General features: G+C 37.5%; 1 protein-coding gene across 3 annotated transcripts; it reads left to right on the forward strand.

Moving 5' to 3' along the window:
- The first annotated feature begins 1210 nt into the window (after window positions 1–1210).
- SLC25A16 (solute carrier family 25 member 16) lies at window positions 1211–18298 on the forward strand. 3 transcript variants are annotated; one of them, XM_021529059.2, is made up of 10 exons: window positions 1211–1314; window positions 2156–2248; window positions 4315–4448; window positions 6116–6179; window positions 12108–12229; window positions 12736–12802; window positions 13500–13662; window positions 14579–14647; window positions 15242–15398; window positions 16206–16300. In XM_021529059.2, exons 1-9 carry the CDS (start codon window positions 1221–1223, stop codon window positions 15351–15353), a joined length of 918 nt encoding a protein of 305 aa, XP_021384734.1. In that variant the 5' UTR covers window positions 1211–1220; the 3' UTR covers window positions 15354–15398; window positions 16206–16300. The 3 variants fall into 3 exon arrangements, with proteins under 3 accessions (XP_021384734.1, XP_021384733.1, XP_077640914.1); XM_021529058.2 differs by lacking the exon at window positions 15242–15398 and having other exon boundaries at window positions 16206–18298; XM_077784788.1 differs by lacking the exons at window positions 1211–1314; window positions 2156–2248; window positions 15242–15398 and adding an exon at window positions 5670–5706 and having other exon boundaries at window positions 4351–4448; window positions 16206–18298.
- Window positions 18299–18502: the final 204 nt, after the last annotated feature.

Consider the following 18502-nt stretch of genomic DNA (forward strand, 5'->3'; position numbering starts at 1 on the left):
TCAACAAATTAAAAAAAATTTTTTGCAGGTATATTACAAAAGGGAAAATGGCTTGAGGGTTTTCCGCTGTAAAGGACTTATTTAATGTTTTGTAGAAGAAATCTATTCTTTTTTTTTTAGTTGTGGGAAAGAATGAATATTGTAACAGCCATTTCTCACATATATAAATGATGCAATGATCAAACAGAGCAAAATGAAGTTTTTTTCTGATTCTGACACATGCTTAATTTTAAAGACTATAATCTATTGAAGGCAAAAATGAGTAATTTCTCTTGAAGGCAATCTCACATAAGCAAAACAAAAATATTCTGGCAACTTTTTTTGGAAAGTGATTCCTTTTACTCATGCAAGCATTGAGATCTGTTTGACTGGTTTCTTTGTGTTATAAGACTAATTTTTTAAGAAGGCATATTGGTATGTAGAATACTTGAAATCATATGGGGCAAAAAGTATACAAGGAATAGATGAGTAACTGCAGAAAAATAATAGAAAAGCAGATAGCATGAGCTTTCTCACCAGCTGTCACCAGGCATCAGGTGTACACTCCCTCCTTGCTCCATGCACCAGCATCCAGAGGGTACACTTGTGAATTTTTTCTTCAGGAGCTGAAGACAAAAGGTCAACTATCTCCTGCTATTTATTATTATAAAGGAATGCTTTATACACTGTAATCAGCAGAGACATTGCAGCAAATCTAAAAAATTGTCCAAAATGTTGACAGGTGTGGAATCATTGTTTGACCTTTCTGATTATAAAACCACTGATGTTTCCCCTTCACATGCATTTTGAAACTTGCATATAAATAATCACACTGAGTATTTTTTTCTGGGTTTGAAACCGTAATTGCAGACAAAAGAAATATTAATGTTCTAGCCCGAAGTTTAAGTAGCTATTTAAATGGCTAAAGAGCAATCGATGCATTTTACAGCACAGTCTAATTCGAGCTCTTCAGGTTTTGGTTATGTGCACCCATAGGTGTAACTGTACGCGTTTGCTGGCGAAATGCGAGGATGGCTGTTGTCAAGGGGCAGCAAGGCTGCCCGGGGCGTTAGCAGCGGGCTCCAGGCCGCGCCGTGCCGCGGAGCAGGCGGGAGCGCGGCGCGGCTGACGCGGTCCGCAGGCGCCGGGCTCGGCGGGGCCGCCCCGCGCTCCGCCCCTGCGGCGCGGCGGGGGCGCGGCGCCGCCGCTCGCCGCCCGAGGGAGCGGCCCGGCCCTGCCCCATGGCTTCCCCGGCGGCGGCGGGGCCCGGCGCCGCGCTGCCCCCGGCCGCGGCGCGCCGGGACTTCTACTGGCTGCGCTCCTTCATCGCCGGAGGTGGGTGCCCCGGGCCGGCGGGCGCAGGCGGACCGCGGTGTCGCTGGCCCCGGTGACACCGCCGCCGGCTCTCGTCACCTGGGGAAGCAGGGAGCTGGGTTTTCCTTTTTCCCTTCATGGACTGACGCGGTGCCCGACCGTGACTCGCGCGTGTGTCAGAACCAGCGAGGAGCCCCGGTCAGCCGCCAGTTAAATGTTCCCGGAGCCCAAACTCTCCCTTGGGTACTCGGGGAGGGCGGATTATCCCTGGCCTCAGACTGTTGAGGTTGTTGTTGAGAAGATGAAGGTAGTGTGAAGGGGCGAGACAGTAAAATGGCAGGCAGAATACCTCATTACTAACCTTTTACAGAAAAACCTATTTATTCTTTCTGTAAGGTGTTGTCTCAGGTGACTGATTTGCTGCGGGTAGGAGAAGGTTGTGTTTATTTACAGTATTTACATCATGCCACACTCTCTGTTGGATCTCACTCTCTGAAGTACCACAGGGTACACGACAGACATGTAGCCCACCTCCTTGGGAAGATCAGCAAGGGCTGTTTCCCGGAAAAGGGAAGGAGGAAATAGGATGGAAAACTCTTGAGTAACTTTCAGGAAAGTTCCTTCTGCAAGGACCTTAGCAGCTGAGACGACAGTGGCCTGGGTTTTTGTAAACAGGAAAAGTAGCTTAAATGTTTTGGTAAGTCTTCAATGGCTTTTTAGCATTTTATAGAAGCTGTTTACTTGTCACTGGGGCTTTTTCCAGTTCCTAATAGAGTTAGCTACATTAGAAAAATCCCTTATTTAACTGCTGATCTAAAGAACTTTTTTCATCCTGTCTCTTTTCTGGTTCTCTCTTGGAAAGGTGTTGCAGGATGTTGTGCCAAAACAACTACTGCGCCATTGGATCGAGTAAAGATTTTGCTGCAAGCTCATAACCACCATTACAAACATCTAGGTAAGATGGCATCTCATTTTTGGTTTTAAATGCAGTGTGTGTGGTTTGGGTCTAATAATTTACTCGGTGATGAGGCTGATAAAAAAGGTGCTCATCAGACAGGTTATATCTGTCTGGTCAGGCTGCGTGCCATGTTTTGTTGCTGTTTGAAAAGAAAAACAAAGCCCTGTGTAAGTTGTGGTATCAATCGATGTGTTAGAGATTGAGATGTCAGAATAATCCCCAATAAGGCATGTAAGAGCTAAGCTTGATCTTCTGCTTACAGAAGCCAGCAGGAGACTGGTAATCATAGCTTCAAAGCTTGGATGATTTAAGTGAGAACTGTGCTGCAGTGGTTCCCATGGGCTGTGGGGATCCCTGCAATTCAGACAGAGGCATGGCTGGTGGCATGGAGAGAGCAGAGGGTTTGTGCCTGCTCTAAGGTGCAGGTGATCTGTATTCAGCATCTGTGTTGCATCATGGTGAGAGCAAACTCACGTGTCCAGAACTGTTCTCTGTGGGCTGTAACAGTGCCCTCTTGTGCACGGCATTTGAGCCATTTATGTCAGATGTTACTGAAATATGTCATAACTTTTGCTCCAAAATTTCAGTGTTGCAATTGTCAGGGGAAAAAAATATTCAGAGTTGGCTAATTTTGCATGTAACTGAACTTGTTATTAACTTAGACACTAATGTTTTTTAAAAGTTGGAAAAATAAATCATCGCTAAATCATAAAATTCAGTGGATATATATATTCACTGTGGCAAAAAGGGAAACACAAGCAACACAGTAATGCAGACACAAGTATACACTCAAGTCTAAGAACTGAAGGGTGAAATAATTGCTTTGACTGGGATTTTAAATCTTCAATTTGCTTTGTACTGTGCCTTAGCTGGCAAGTAAAATCTTATGTTATTCCCTATTTTGGGAGTCAGATATAATGCTGATGATTTGAACTGTGTCTGACTTGAATGTGTGTCCATGCTACATGTAGGCAAAAAAGGAGAATTATGTGGATGAGGTACCTGTAAGTGCAGAGACATGATGGTTCAGTTCATCAGAGTCCTCCCTCTGTGTTTTTCTGCCTTTGCATTGTGGAGCTTGTGGATCTCGCTGTGTTCTAGGAAGTAGAAACAGTAACTCATCGTTGCAGCATAGAGAGAAATTCTGGTCTTGGCATAAGTAAGTTCAGAGGCATGTGATAACCATGACATCTTAAAAGTAAATTTGCTACTAAATATGTAATAATATATTAATATACAATGATATAGTAACAAAGTGCACTAATCTATTCATATTCTTAGAATCTCAAAAACTAATAGATACTTGTTTTGTTTAAACTTCAAATGAAAGTGTCAGCCACTCTTCTTCCTGCCTGAAAGCAAGATACCTTTTTCATTTTCCATTCTTATTTAGTAGTTGCGTATGAATTAAAACCGTTTGACTATCACAGTTAATTCTTTTATAGAATCAAACTAAAAAGTGAATTTGATAGCAACTGTGCATAGTTAGCGTTTATAGTAAAACTATAGGTTTTGCCAAAACTTTGTGTGATCTTGTGTTATTTGCCACTGAGTAAAATGAAGTAGGATTGCTTCTTGTTGCAACAACTCTGAGATAAAGAATGAGATATTTAAGTTGTAAGTAATGAGAATTTGATTTCCTCAGTGATGGTATTTAATCTATAATTTATCATGTAGCAATATAATTTTGCCAAGGTTTTAGAATTCGAAGCATTATTTATTTATCTAGAATTGACTGAATTATAGGTCAGCCAGTTCCCTCCCCTGTGTTGTTGGCCTTAGGCTGCCCTGATGGGGGTGGCATCTGCAGGAGCATTGTTCACAGTGCAGGCGAGTACTGGGGCCTGAGTGCAGAGCTGAGTCTGGGAGATGAGCAAACTGATAAAACTTAACCTGAAGGCTCTCCCCTCCAGCAGCGTTTGGGCAGTGAAAGGATTTTCCACACTTATATGAGCAACATGATGCAGCCTTAGCTTTATATGCTTACTTTCCCTACAGTAGCATTTCCTTGATTTTTTTTTTTCCTTCCCCAGTGCTAAATACCCTTTTTTGTGTTGCTGCAGGAGTATTTTCTACGTTACGTGCTGTCCCCAAAAAGGAAGGTTACCTTGGGCTGTATAAAGGAAACGGGGCCATGATGATTAGAATCTTTCCCTATGGGGCTATTCAGTTTATGGCATTTGACCAATATAAAAAGGTAGCTGAATTTATTGTTTTCTTTGTCCTTTTGTTTTTTTCCTGTCTGCAGTGAATACAGACTGGTTGAGTAAGTGAAACTAACACTGAAACTTCTGTGTCTTTTAATTAGCTACATATCTTTTCTAAGGTGGTTTAATTTTATCAGAATTTACTCATTAAAAAATACCAAGGCAATGGGGAAGCTTTTGTGATGTTGCTTAAGGAAAAAGAAAATCACACTGATTTCTAAATGCTTGTATTGTTGAGAATAATGCCCTTTCTTTTAATGAAAACAAAAGGTAATTTCAAGTCTACTGCTATTTGTATTGCTATGAGGTAGCCCTTTGTGAATAATACAGGAAAAAATGTAGAATGAAACAACTTTATTGTATTTATGTTGGGATTCCTAGTACTTCATGGATAAAATGACTTAAACTTGAAAGTGTGTCTGGATATGACTGTTACATTTGACCTGACAAATTATCATATCAAGCTGTAGATAAAAATAACCTTGAAGATAAAAATGCTCATTTCAGGGTTCTGCAAGATTGGTTGAGTCTTTTCTGTTTTCCCACATTCACCCTTTCATTAATAAATCTTTACAACATCTTATGGAAGTCAGTTGTTAGCATGAAGGTATTTTTAAACATTGCTGTTTGTGGTAAAAATATCATTTTGTTATTAGTGAGGAGAAATTTAATGTTTGAAAGGTCAGATTTAGTACCCAGCCAAGTAAATGGTGCAATATTCACTGAGGATGATGGGATTGAAATTGTGATTCCCTTCCCTAAATTTCAAAAGACTGATACAAAGAAGTTACTGTAATGGGTTTTGTAGGTTCTTTTCTTTGTGCTCCAGTCATGAATGCTGTTCATCTGTGTGTGTTTTATGTCATGTGGAATAAAAGACAGCATGCCCTCCTTTATAATTGAAATGATTTATGAATCTGCAATTTCAAGAACCTCGTCAGCATCATAGCGCTTTCGTTACCTATTAAGTGACCAGAAACCTTCACAGTATTTCGCAAGGATATGTAAAAGAAAAAAAAAAATCTTAAAGGAGGAAGATACTAAATGATCTTTATAGCACAAAGGGCAAATCTCAGTTATTTGATAAAAAGCTTGGAAAGTAATTTCTAACTTCCTCCCAGGCTGTAATTAACTTACTCTGAAATGTTGTCCTTTTTCTCTTCCTTTTTATTTCTCCTTTTTTTTTATTTTCTTTTTTTCTTTTAATCCAGTTAAAATCTTTATGGGAGTATTTCACATGATGTGCATGTAAGAAAAATTGACTCTTCTTACTTTTCAACTTTGTTCAGTGTATTTTGCTATCTGTATACTCAGTTTGCCTTGTTTAACTCACATTAATGATAGCTAAATAAACAATTAATCTAATTTCTGAAGTGAACAGTACAAATACTTTCAACTTACTGTTTTGCTTTGTTAGTGGAATTTTAATACTTTCATGTTTTTAATAAGAAATTGGAAACAGCAGCAGTGGAGACAGTGTTTAACATTGGAAACAGTGTTAAAAAGTTCTAACAGTAATTAAATGTTCTGGCTTGAATTTGTTTTGTAAATTCGTGGAAACTGCTGCAGAATTTGCACTAATGTGCTAATAAAGTTTGTGCTGTGTTTCCCTGTCTTTTCTGACATCTGACTACTATAAATGTTCCATATCGTGTAGGTAATAAAGAAGCAGCTTGGGATTTCTGGGCATGTGCATCGATTAATGGCTGGATCCATGGCAGGTATAGTTTTGTACTTGGGATTTCAGACTGCCTTTTGCTGAGGAGTTAGCATTCCTTCAGAGGATGACTTGATGACATGATGTTGAGTCAAACTTCTGCAAATTTGTATTAAGCAAATATACTAGTAAATGGCTAGTTTAATGTGGTTGCCTAATTGAAATCTGTTTGTCTAAGAGTATTCTTCTAAAAATGTTCATGCAAGTGGTGAATTCTGTGCTATGCTGTGAAGCACATTTTGTTAATAGTCTTTTATTTTGGCATTTAAAAAGTGTAAAAACCAGTGTGATCAATATGAAATACAAAGCTGCAGGTTCTAGTAGAATTAGCTCATCAGCCCCTCTGCCACTGCTGCTAGGTTGAATATAAGTCCACAGAAATAGAACTGTGGCTTCTTAAATCAGTAGTTGCTTTGGTTTTGTTAGAAATTTATGTACTTTTCCATGTCCAGTGCAGGTTTGTCATAATGCTCTTTAGATCATATTCATGAATATTAAAATTTCTCATTTATTACTTAGTGCAATAGCAACAGAAAAACCTATCAGGAAAGTGCCAGTGTATATTATGATTATATATTTATTTTCCTCTTACTAGTAATTGAGTCAAAAGTAGCTAAGAAAAAAACAGGGGAAGGTAAGTAATAGTGGACTGAGTTTTAATTGAGGTGATTCTTCATTTGCTTTTCCTTTGTAAAATAGGCTTAGTACTATCTAGTGACAGTCCTTAAATAGTTACAGGTATTCATATTTAGCTTCTTTTGGAAAAAAATACACTGATTTTTTTAATACTACCTTCAGTTAAACAAGGGAAGATCTAAATAAATCATTCAGGCTTTTGTGGTGTCAGAGGAAAGAGAATGAAATTAAACAATGAGAATAGTCCTAAAAACTAACAAATGCTGATTGCTAAGATATGTTCCAGAACTTGGCTGGCTTTCTATCTGAAAAATCACAAAAAACCACAGATCTATAGATGTTATTTCTTTTCTTCCTATTTTTTCCTTTCCCCTGGTTTAACTGTTCTAAGGACTATTTTGCAGTTCACTCCCTGCCCCCCTGCAAAAAAGATTATTGTTATTAGTTTTTCCAGGAGCTTTGTCAGAGACTGGGAACCTGACTGGGAGGCACTGTGACAACACTGAATAATCAGCATAGTCTGTCAGTGTTGGATGGGGTAGAATTCTTCCCATAAATAAATTAATAGCATGTGGCATTGTTTTAAGCACTTTACTGGTTAAATCTCTGGTTTGTGTGGTTAGAATAACAGAAATAAATATACAGAGGTATCTGGCAAGCACAATCTGCTTTATGTGCTGTGTTTCAGTACAATATACTCAATAGTTTAATTTTTAGAACCCCAGAAGTGAGGCACTGAGCTTGACTTTGAGATGAGATGAACACAGCAGTAAAATATTTATGTAGTGTCACATGTGAGTGTCTCACTTTTTGTTTACTAGGTGGCATTAACTGCTTATTGGGATATTGTTTAGATAATAAGAGGTAGAGGGTTTATCTTAAGTATATCAAGGAGATAGAGGGGAGGAAGGAGGCACTAAGAAGAGCAGAGAGTTTGAAATCTGGTACAGAAGTTTTCTAGGTTTGCAAACGAAAAAGAAAAGACTTGAAAGCAGTTGGTACTATTTCCTGCTTTCCCTCCTGTGATGGCTCCAATAAAGGAAATTTTTCTGTTTCTTTCACACTTTAACACTAAAGGAGATGAAGTGCTGCACAAACCCCAGTGTTGGTGCAGAGTTTCGTGAGATGCAGTATTGAGACTAGATAACCTGTATTTCTTTGAACTTTTTGTCCCTTCTACACCATCTAGCCAGGCAGCTGTCTGCTTTCACTTCTCTCTACACACTGTACTTAAATCTTGTTTATGTCAGTGTTTCCAACATGACTAGTGGTCAACAGACCTGAATCAGCTCAAAGTGGAGGGAAACATTTAAGTGTCATCTGTAAGTGATAAACAGGATCAAAAGCATATCCACAGGGGAAAACAAGGCAGTGAGGATGGGGGTAGTGGAGGGGAAGAAAAGCCCATTGTAATGCATATATTTAAGGAGACCCAGTTAAAGTTACTGTGGAAACTCTAACTCTGAATTTCCTGAGTCTTATGTGATTCAAATTTCAGCTGTAACACTTCATTAACAGATAAGTAGTGTATAACTTCTTTTAAGGAAAGAGAGCTGGGCAGAAGAGAAATCATAGAGGTTTATGTGGTTTAGGAACTAAATTTATCATATTACAACAAAAATGAACAAGTAACATTCAATAAAACATCACAGGATGATTTTACTTTTTTTTTAAAGTTTTCTAATAGAAAAATCCAAATCAAAACACAGAAATGTGTATTTCCTCTTCTGCATTTGATTAACTTCAAAATGACAAAGCCAAAAGAGACTAGATGTTATCTAGAATAAACTCAAGTCCCATTAAACCAATACAGAAATTATGCTTTTGTTTTTAGCTTTTTACTTTTACTAAAAGTGATTGAAAATACTACTAGCACTATCTAGGAGGACCTAGCACTATCTAGGAGGATATGACTGTCTCCATTTTAAATAGTATGTAATTGACAGTTACCTACTTCAGTCAGCATTTAAAAAAAAAAATCTGGTCTGCTTCTTCAGATGCGCTATGGAGGGAAACAGAATCACATATTGGACATAAAAAATATTAGGACTGATAAATTAGGCATTCTTTAACCTGATAAATATTTATGGTCATCAGCGATTTCTCTGTATGTAGTTTCTGCAGAAAGTTTTATTTTGTTCAGAAGCTGCTACTTGGATAATTTAATCTTTATATTAGCTAAGGAGGAAATCTGCAGTTCAAGGCTGTGTCTTGTGCTTATCAGTTTTTGAGCTTTATTCCTCTGAATCTCCTGTCAGTGCTTAATTTGATCTCTGGAGCTACTGATACAGTACAAAGAGCATGATACAGAGGTCGTAAAACTTGCATACCAGCTGTGTTTGCAATGTAAATGTATTTCACTTGTGTTTTTTTCTTGCTCCAGATAGTTTTTTATTTCCAAAGAAATAAAATTACTAAGAATAGAGAGATAGTAGGGAAATGGGGAGTCAGATGAATCCCTGTGGAGCTAATCTCATTGTTAACTCCCAAAACCTGGGAAGGAAATCAAGGAGTGTCTAATATGCTTCAGTGTCATTGCATCTTTGGTCTGTGTAACCCTGTGTCTTGTCCCCAAGAGTGGCCAAAAGTGCTGAGGACAATATGGGAAGTGAAGGAGGCTCTTTCCCTGACTTCTGAGTAAGCATTGACAGTGAAAGTCTGCTGATTTTGAGGAAGTGGCTCTTTGCAGGGTGTAGCTACATTCCCCTATTATGATTATTTCAGATCAGGGAGTGGCAAGTGCTGTATGTATCTCTGAACTGTTTATACACTTTGGAATCTGTCCTATTTAACCTACCCCTGCAGAGATTTTTGGCTTAGCTATCATTTATGGGAATAGACTTTGATTTTTCAAGCCTGGGACTGAGCTTTAAGATGTTGTGGTCTGACTTCTCATAATGACTGCTCTCAGAGGTGAGATGAGTAGTTTTGTAGACTTCACCACAATGACTTTGTGTCCCACAGCTGGCTGCTGTTCCTCTTGGAAAGCATAGTGTCTCTCTTGAGCCCCAAAAGAAATCCTAATCCCTTCTGTGTACATTTTCCTTAGATGAACAGTAAAGCAGTAACATGCCTCTCCTAATTGCTACAAGACAGCATATATTGTGGCTGATGTCCCAAATCCCATTTTTACTTCTTTATTTTTTTTTCAAAATTCATGGCTAGAAGATTTTAAGAAAAAAGGAAATTAAAAGTTTCTATTTAAATCCTTACTACATACCATTTCTTTCAGTTTCATCTATAGTTTGTTTTTTTTTTTTTTTTTTCCTTAAATTGTACTGGTTTCAGAGTATGTTCACTTGATAACACATTCACCAAGCTGTTGGTTGGTCTGTTGCTAGCCTTTGTTCAGAGGAAGTGCCTGGGTAGATATCAGTGAAGAGGGCATAAAGTCTGTTTTCTGAAGTGGGATGGCACTCCTAAAGCTCTGTAAAAGTGCTTCCCCCACCCCCCCCAATTTGTTTTAAACTGCTTGAATTGATTTATTTGATGCTATTTCTGGACATCTCAGGGAATCCATTAGGGAATGGCTCTAGACTGAGGGATTGCATTTTATGTAAGACAGTGAGACAGTGGAAACAGTCTTGAAGCTACTTTAGTGTTTTGCAGCTTCCGACTGTTGAATCCTCTGGGTGAGACAACTTCAGAGATAAACTGCAGATGTCTCCTTTTTGTTCAGAGGACTTTTCCAAAATCTCCAAAAGACATATTTTTGTCTTCAAAAATGAATTACTGGTGGGATAATCCAGAATCCCACAAACTTGGTTCCCAGGTGAGAGTTGACCAGTGTCAGATTTTTGGATAGCTCACTTAGAGTGTTTTTTTATCTCACCATCTAATCCTGGTAACTTTCAGATCATTCAGTTTATCAGAGCAGTGTTTTTTTTTTTTGTTGTTGTTTTTTTTTTTTTTTTTAACTCCAGGCATAAAAATTATAAAGAGCTTATCTGCAGGAGTTGTGTTGCATTTGGATTTTGTTGTTGGTTTGTTTGCTTTTTTTCTTTCCCCTGTTACGGATTTGTCTTGGCCTTGTGGAAAGGAGGGGAGAGGATAACTACAAAAACAGGTGTCATTAAGAAACTATTAAAACTTAAAAAGAGGTGACAATTTCCAGACAAAAACAAGTGACAATTTTCTTTCCACAACAAGCCTACTTACCTTCTGTAGGACCAATTTTAAAAAGCTAAAGCTACATTTCCCTAAATCAAAGCAGTTTTTAGAAAACAGTGCCAATTATAAAGGTTTTTTACTTTCTTTTTTGCCTTTCCTCAGATTTTTTGGTTGAGTTTTGGTTTTTTTGGTGGTGTGGGGTTTTTTTTGGGTTTTTTTTGTTTGTTTGTTTTATTGGGTTTTTTTTGGTTTTTTTTTTGGTGACTGTGGTGTACCATCAGAAAATGACCACTGTTGTTAGTCAACAGTTTTATGTATTCCTATTCCTTCCAAAGAATGTCAGCCATTGCGTGGTTTACCTCAATACCTAGCAGATGGAAATAATTTTTACTTAGGTGAGTGTTAGAATTGTTGTTTTCTGTATTGGAGTTGTACCCCAAAATTGCCAGTTGGTCAGCTTTTAAGGTGCTTTGAAGCAGCTCCTAACTGGATGAGTTCTAAGATTTTTTTTTTTTCTTTTATTTTGCATCTTAAGTCTAGAAAGCTTTTCTTCATAGTTTTAAAATAGAAGTGCTGATGTAACATGAACTATTAAAATGCAGTAATGCAACACAGTTAAGTACTTCTCATCAGTATCAGCCTGGCTCTATTTTAGATGTAATTAGAATATATTTAGTGTGTTGTTAGAATATGTTTAATATTTTCAGATACAGTAGATAGATACATGTACCTATACCCAGTAATGACACCAAATTCTGACAGAACCTTTTTGGAATAAAACATGTAAATTCGGTGGTTTGAATTTTTTTTAATATTGTAGGTTTAGGTTTCATGGTTGCAATCCAGGAAAGCTGATGTACTTGACTAGCCTGATTCTTAGGAGCTATGAATTTCAATAAGATTGCTCAGGTGAATATAGCCAGGCCTATAAATCTTGGAAAATCTGGGCCTAGGTGTGCTGCTTCAGTGAACACCAAGTACAAACATAAATCCTTTCTGTGTTACTGGAGTTAGTGTTCCTCTTTGCTGATTAGAAGTGACTTTAAGTGTTTATTTGCCCAAATAGTTTGTATATGCTATTGTATTCATTGCCAGAAAAGGAAAGTCTAGTTTTCAAAATAATCCTAGAATCAGATAAGGTGTAGGTGAGTTTTGTTTGCTTGTTTTGTTTTTGTTTTTAATAAAGGTATTACAGCAGTGATTTGTACTTACCCTCTTGATATGGTTAGAGTTCGCCTGGCGTTCCAAGTAAAAGGGGAACACAAGTACATGGGAATTATCCATGCATTCAAGATGATTTACACAAAGGTATTTTTTCTTTTAATCTTCAGTTCTGTCAAAGCAAAGCATGCTCTTAAATAATGGTGTACTGCGTTGAACATAATGGCTTAGTGCAAAGTAACGTGACTTCATTCACTTTGAATTTTTTAATGGAAAAAGTTATTTGGATGCTGCTTTTGACTTAGGCCGCTGAGCTGTAGCTAAGGCTTGTGTACGTGGGAGGTCAGAAACAGCAGAAAAGCTCTTTTCAAGAAAAGCAGTGATGTTACCAAAAAGATTTGGGGAGGTGGGCTATGTATGAATGTTTTCAGTTATAATGGGTGTAGATTTTTCTCTTTTGTTTTCACTTCCTTATTTCCTTTGGAGTCAGGCAGTTGTCCCTTCAATTCTTCAGGCACAGGAAGCAGAGCATGATAGGAGCTCCTTGGTGGTAGATGGTGCTAGTCAGATTGCTGTCATGGGAGTCTGTATGAGCAGCAGAACTCGAGACTTGTATTTCTTGCTACAAATGCTGCTGTGTTTTTCTTTCAAAGGAAGGTGGTTTTAGTGGATTCTACAGAGGCCTGATGCCAACTGTGGTGGGAATGGCACCATATGCAGGTAAGTTAAAAGCAGCAGTTCTGTGCACTGCTAAATTGGTTTAATATATTTGCAGACCTAGTTAATGAGCTTCTGTCCAAATTACATTCAATGAAACCCCTTAAAAAGCGTCTACAATAGTCAAAGCCTAGCTTTTCTGCAATTTGGAGTTGAGAGTGAGAAAGGTAAACTAGTGGTTGTCTTGGACTTCCCAGTTTCCCCCCAAGAAAACGAGGAGGCTGTTTCCCTCCAGCAGGCAGGTCCTCGGGAGCGGTGCTCTGTAAATGCGGCCTCCGTTGGCTCCATCTCCTGGTGGCTTTACACGCTCCCAGCAGCGGCGATGTGGAACAGAGGAGCAGAGCAGCCCGGCTCCATCAACCACCCTCGTTTTTAAAAGCTCAGACACGTCCCTCACTTGGAAAGATCTCAGCAGCAATTCTTAGCGGCAAGGAAAGATTCTTGACAGCAATCTAGTAACTTAAAACTCAGAGTCAAGCTTATTTAAAGTATTCTTGTAGTGTTATGTATAAGCACAAATCCATTTGGACAGAAGTTTCTGTAGAAGTTCAAATTATTGTTTATCTGTTTTCTGCTTAACAAAAAACGTCCAAAAGAACTGGAAAATAGTTTCATTTTGTAAATGCAGCTTTCTGTTTATGATGATACATCAACAAATAGTTTTTTTAATGAAAGTACATAAAATTAAATTTCCTTTTAGGTTTTTCATTTTTTACCTTTGGTACCTTAAAGAGCATTGGACTTGCTCAAGCACCTAACTTGCTTGGACGGCCTTCATTAGATAACCCTGATGTCTTAGTTTTGAAAACACACGTAAACCTGCTGTGTGGTGGCATAGCTGGAGCAATAGCTCAGACAATATCGTAAGTTTGGGTATGGGGTTGGTTGCATCTCTGTAGCTGTTCATTCTAAAGAAACTTTTATCTGACACAATTTTATCTAAGTCTAATTATCAAGGTTTTAAAATTAATCAAATTTATATAAGGTTTTAAAATTAATCAAATACTGAAATGCAGGTTTCCTATTGTTTCACTTACTACATATCTATTTAATCTTCAGGGTCTTTTAAGATTTATCCAGTGAGTCAATTAAACAAATTCAGGCACATCTCCTAAAAACCCACTGGAATCTTTTTTAGTAATGGTCTTGTTTCTTAGCTTCTTTGGAAAACTAAAAAATTTTGACCCTGAACATAATTTGCAGAATTTCACTATTCCAATTTACTTTCAAATCTATGTAAGCTGTGAAGCCATAGGATTAAAAAAAAACCCTAAAACCAGACAGGTCTCAGATATTGTATTTGGCATTTTTATTACTATACTTGCTTTTTCCTTTCTCACCCTGTACTTGTTCTATTTTATTTTGTCCATAAAATAAGTTAATTTAATGAACTTACACAGCATGGATTTTTCACCAAATCCCTGCATTGCATATATCACTGCCTATTAATTTTTAAACTGTCAATTTTATTTTCAATGTAGGTGTCTTCTCCCTTCAGCATTTTACAGACTGTTTCATCCACTCATCTGATCTTCATGTGTCTTCCTTACTAGTGCCAAATAGAATATATTAAGAGCTCTGGTTTGCTGGTTTTGGTTGTGTGAGGGGAGTCTCCCCTTTTGGAGAGCTTTCCGCTGCATTGAGACTCTAAACTGCATTCCTGACACAGTGAAAGGAGAGCTGGGAGTTTGCACGGACTTCTTTGTATTCTTGTTTAGACAACATTGCAACAGTTGTCACACATCTGCTGGAGCTGCTCTTTCAATGTCTTCTGTGTAGATATCCCCTGGATGTAACTCGGAGGCGAATGCAGTTAGGAGCAGTTCTCCCAGACTCTGAAAAGTGCCTGTAAGTATTTCCTTTTCATCTGTACTGAGTTTTTGGATGTCTGAGCTAAGTTCAGTTCTTAATTTTAAACTTTAAAAGAAAGCAACTACCATAAGAAAACAACTACCCCTACCCCCTGAACTACTGTGCTGTTGATTTTTTCATTCTTTTAATAAAGATGTTTCCCCGCAGACAAAAGCTACCATTTTCAACCTGGGATTAAAAAAATACCTGAAATAATATGGCACCCTTGTTAGTAATCCTGTATCTCTACTAGTAAAATAGTTTTTTGTATTTTAAGGCAACTTGTACTACCTTTAATACCAGCAAGATCTTTAAAAAGAGACTGAATGCTTCTACTGAAATTTACTAATTTCAGAGTGTATTTTAATGGTGCAGATTCTGTTCCTTGAGATCATTTTGCATAATACAATTTTATTTGAGCTTTTTTTTGCACTTACAGTAGTCTCCCACACCCTACACATTGTTGAGGTTCCTCCACTAGAAGTGGAAGCACCATAATAACTTAAAAATCCTAATAGTATTAAATCAGGTCTCATCTTGAGAAACTTTCTGAATTTCAAATTGTCTCAATCAATTTCAATTCTTGGACAGCTTTCTCTTGGTTAGTTTCCATCTTGTGGAATTGTGTGTGCCTGAATCCAATGCAGTTCACTGTGAACCTCCTGTGTGGAAGGTTGGATCCTACCGAGAGCAGCCTGAGTGACCTTTCACAAACAACCTTGATATTGCTTAACTGTGAAGTGTGAAGGTTCTGTTCTGTTTTCTTTACTAGCTTTTTTTTTTTTTTTTTGGTTGTGTTATTTTCCACTCCTGATGATTTTAAAAGAAAAATGTGTTCATTGTTCTTTTTACTTTTCGCATTTGTGAGGACTGCTTTTACAGACCTGAGGCTTCCCCATTTAACAATTTTGATGTGACCATATAGAGGGATGTGCTCTGAAGGAGAGACACAGGCCTGTCTTTAGAGGATGAGAGGATAAAGCAAGCAGGAAGTGTCAAAGCTTTGGAACATATGGAAGATGCTCTCCAAGAGCACTGTCTTCAATAGCATGGAAATACCAAGCACTTCAAGTGCTTTCTATTTCATATCTTCTTGGTTTCAATACAAGTATGTGAAGAAAGTTCTCTTTGCACATACAGTTCAATTTCTGCTTTTAAAAAGGTAAAATACTATATACTCAGGTTATTAATTGTAAATGGAATTTATGCTTTTCTGCTCTTTTCCTGCCAGTTAGGCAAGACAGTGTGTGGAGCTGTTCTGGTGTAAAATACTGTAATATGTCTTGTAGGGCAGGTGTTTTCAGGCCAACACTATTTTAGCTGGGACTGCACCATCCTCTTTCCAATTCCCAGTCCTTGGGCCCAAATTTGTTGCAGAAGTCCAGGTTGTCTTTTTAGTCAGATGTGGCTTTTTAGTCATACGTGGCTTTGCTGTGTGGAATGCCATGGGTTTTTCTGCATGGATCTCTTAAAACCCAAGTAAAAAGTATCTTATATTTAAAGAACATGATTTTGATACTGAAGATGTGTATCCACAAATGATTTCTTTTTCTAGTACCATGGTGCAGACACTGAAATATGTGTATCAACAACACGGAGTACGAAGAGGACTGTACCGTGGGCTATCCTTGAATTACATTCGCTGTATTCCTTCCCAGGCCGTGGCTTTCACCACTTACGAACTTATGAAACAATTCTTGCACCTCAACTGATTCTTTCTTTTAGAAGACTTTTCTGTAAAACTACACTATCAATCCTCAAATGATATTGATGAATAAATGACTTGAAGTTTAAAAAAAAAAAGCTTTCTGTTACTGTGGACCTGCTGTTGTCTGACATCTTTATTTGCCAAAATGTGGTTAGTTTCCTGGAGTCCAAACCAGGTGACACATTAAAATAAACATTAGCTAGATCTAAACACTTTTTTTTGTACTTGATCTTTTAGGCTTCATTAGATGAATATTAGGAATGACACAGTTTTGGAGGTGACACCCACGTTTTATACAGGTTCCAAGCTGTTATTATTTAGCTGTAGCACCATTCCAGGAGTTAGATGCTGCTGATTATGCTGCTTTTGAAGCTAGTAATTAGGCATGTTGTTCTTTAAAAATTAAATGGAATAAACTGATTTGAACATAATGCAATGATTTTGGCATTCAGATTCTTGCTAGGTCTGTAGAAGCTGAACTTGGCAGAGCACACTTTAAGCAGCCTTTTATTCTTGCTCTGTACAAATTTTCCATATGCAAGAACAGATTGCTGCCCAGGAAAGTATCTTCAGCCATTTCAGCTAGAACCAGCAAGATGTATTTAGCAGTATTAGCTATCTTGCAATTTGGAAACCAGTTCCTTGGGGTACATTCTATTCTAAGAAAATGCTGTACTACACAAATAAAAGCAGGGGGATTTTACAGGGATGAGTGCTAGAAAAGATGTCCTTGTGGCAGGTAGGGCCTAATCTTAGAGAACTTTTCTGTGGAGCTGCATGTCTTGGTTTGCTTTGTTCAAGGCTGAGTATGTTATGTACTTCCCAGTACTAGCTGGTGTAAACTACCTTAAACCATGGTGCCAAAGAAGACTGCATGTTGCTGTTTAGGCATATAGACCACATGCAACCTCACACAGAAAAGAAAATTAAGATTGTATTGGCTCCGTAGGTATGTGTATGTACTGTTCCTGAAGTCATGGTATGCAGTAGATTATTGCATGTTTGCCTCCTCCTGTAATTCCTTTTCTGGAAGGAATTATTTTATACATGATTTGCATTGGTACTCTTGATTTTACTCACTTGATTCAGGAAACTATAAAACATTTACTTCATGTAAGTTATTTATTTATTGTACATATTTTAGTGTCTTCTAAGAATTGGCAAGGGTTATATTAAGTGGTGGATGGTAAGACTGATTTGCTTAATTTTGACAAATTTAACAAACTGGATTTTCAGTTGTTTGTTCAGTACCAACTTATGTGGCTCAATTTTCCCCCCAGTTTCTTTAAAGTATGTATTTATTTGAAATTTACAGTATAGCAATGAATACAGAGAACGAAATGTATCAGGATATATTTTATTAAAATTTTTGAACTAATATCTTTGTGTGATTTGTGTGTGTTGCAGCCAGGAGGGATACATGTTTCTGGAATGATCTGTTTGCCCTAATAGGCACAGCATTGTAATTCTCAATTAAGTGACAACAAATATGCTTTTTCATCTGATCTTTAGTTTCACATAAAGGAAAGCTAGCCAATATCACAGTGAACTTTTACATTTTAAAGTTCTTGCAGTAGAGATAAATCCACTGTATTAGGAAAACTAAAGTGTCTTTCTTTTTTCTACATTGTTTTGCTATGTGAGCAGATAAGCCACTTGTTTTTCATGTGTATACTGTTAGGGACTATTAAGTTAAGAGTTTTACATCTTAATTCTACTACCAGGGATGTATTTGAGGCATGTCATGATAAGTTAAGCAGTTTTAAGGCAGAATAAAGCAGAACCCAGCATGTTTATGCCTGAGAGGAAGAGAACATAAAAAGTATCTCCTAAATTCTTGTGTCTGGTATTGAATGTGAAAAACATACCTACTTGATGGAACTGTGCTGTATTTTCAGAATTAGGTTTTTCAAAATAAAATTTAACAGTGTATGAAAGTATTTTAATATTGATTCCTGAATTTACAGTTATATGTGGAGAATGCTGATGGATCTTTAAACGGCAAACATTTTTCACAATCTCTGATTTCAGAACACTTGTGTCCAACTTTCTCCCTAGAGACTCCCCAGACTGATTGCATGGCAGATAACTTCAAAAAAGATATTTCAAGCATATTTTGTACTTCATAAACCTGTTCTGTTGAA

The sequence above is a fragment of the Lonchura striata genome, chromosome 7, assembly GCF_046129695.1.
Source record: "Lonchura striata isolate bLonStr1 chromosome 7, bLonStr1.mat, whole genome shotgun sequence".
NCBI classification, from domain to species: domain Eukaryota; kingdom Metazoa; phylum Chordata; class Aves; order Passeriformes; family Estrildidae; genus Lonchura; species Lonchura striata.

What these genes read in the sequence shown, in the direction of transcription:
- SLC25A16 (XM_021529058.2), top strand. Translation starts at nt 1,221, where the DNA reads ATGGCTTCCCCGGCGGCGGCGGGGCCCGGCGCCGCGCTGCCCCCGGCC. An exon ending in GCGCTCCTTCATCGCCGGAG is followed by an intron (nt 1,315 to 2,155) that starts GTGGGTGCCCCG and finishes TCTCTTGGAAAG; the next exon opens with GTGTTGCAGGATGTTGTGCC. An exon ending in TCAAGATGATTTACACAAAG is followed by an intron (nt 12,230 to 12,735) that starts GTATTTTTTCTT and finishes TTTCTTTCAAAG; the next exon opens with GAAGGTGGTTTTAGTGGATT.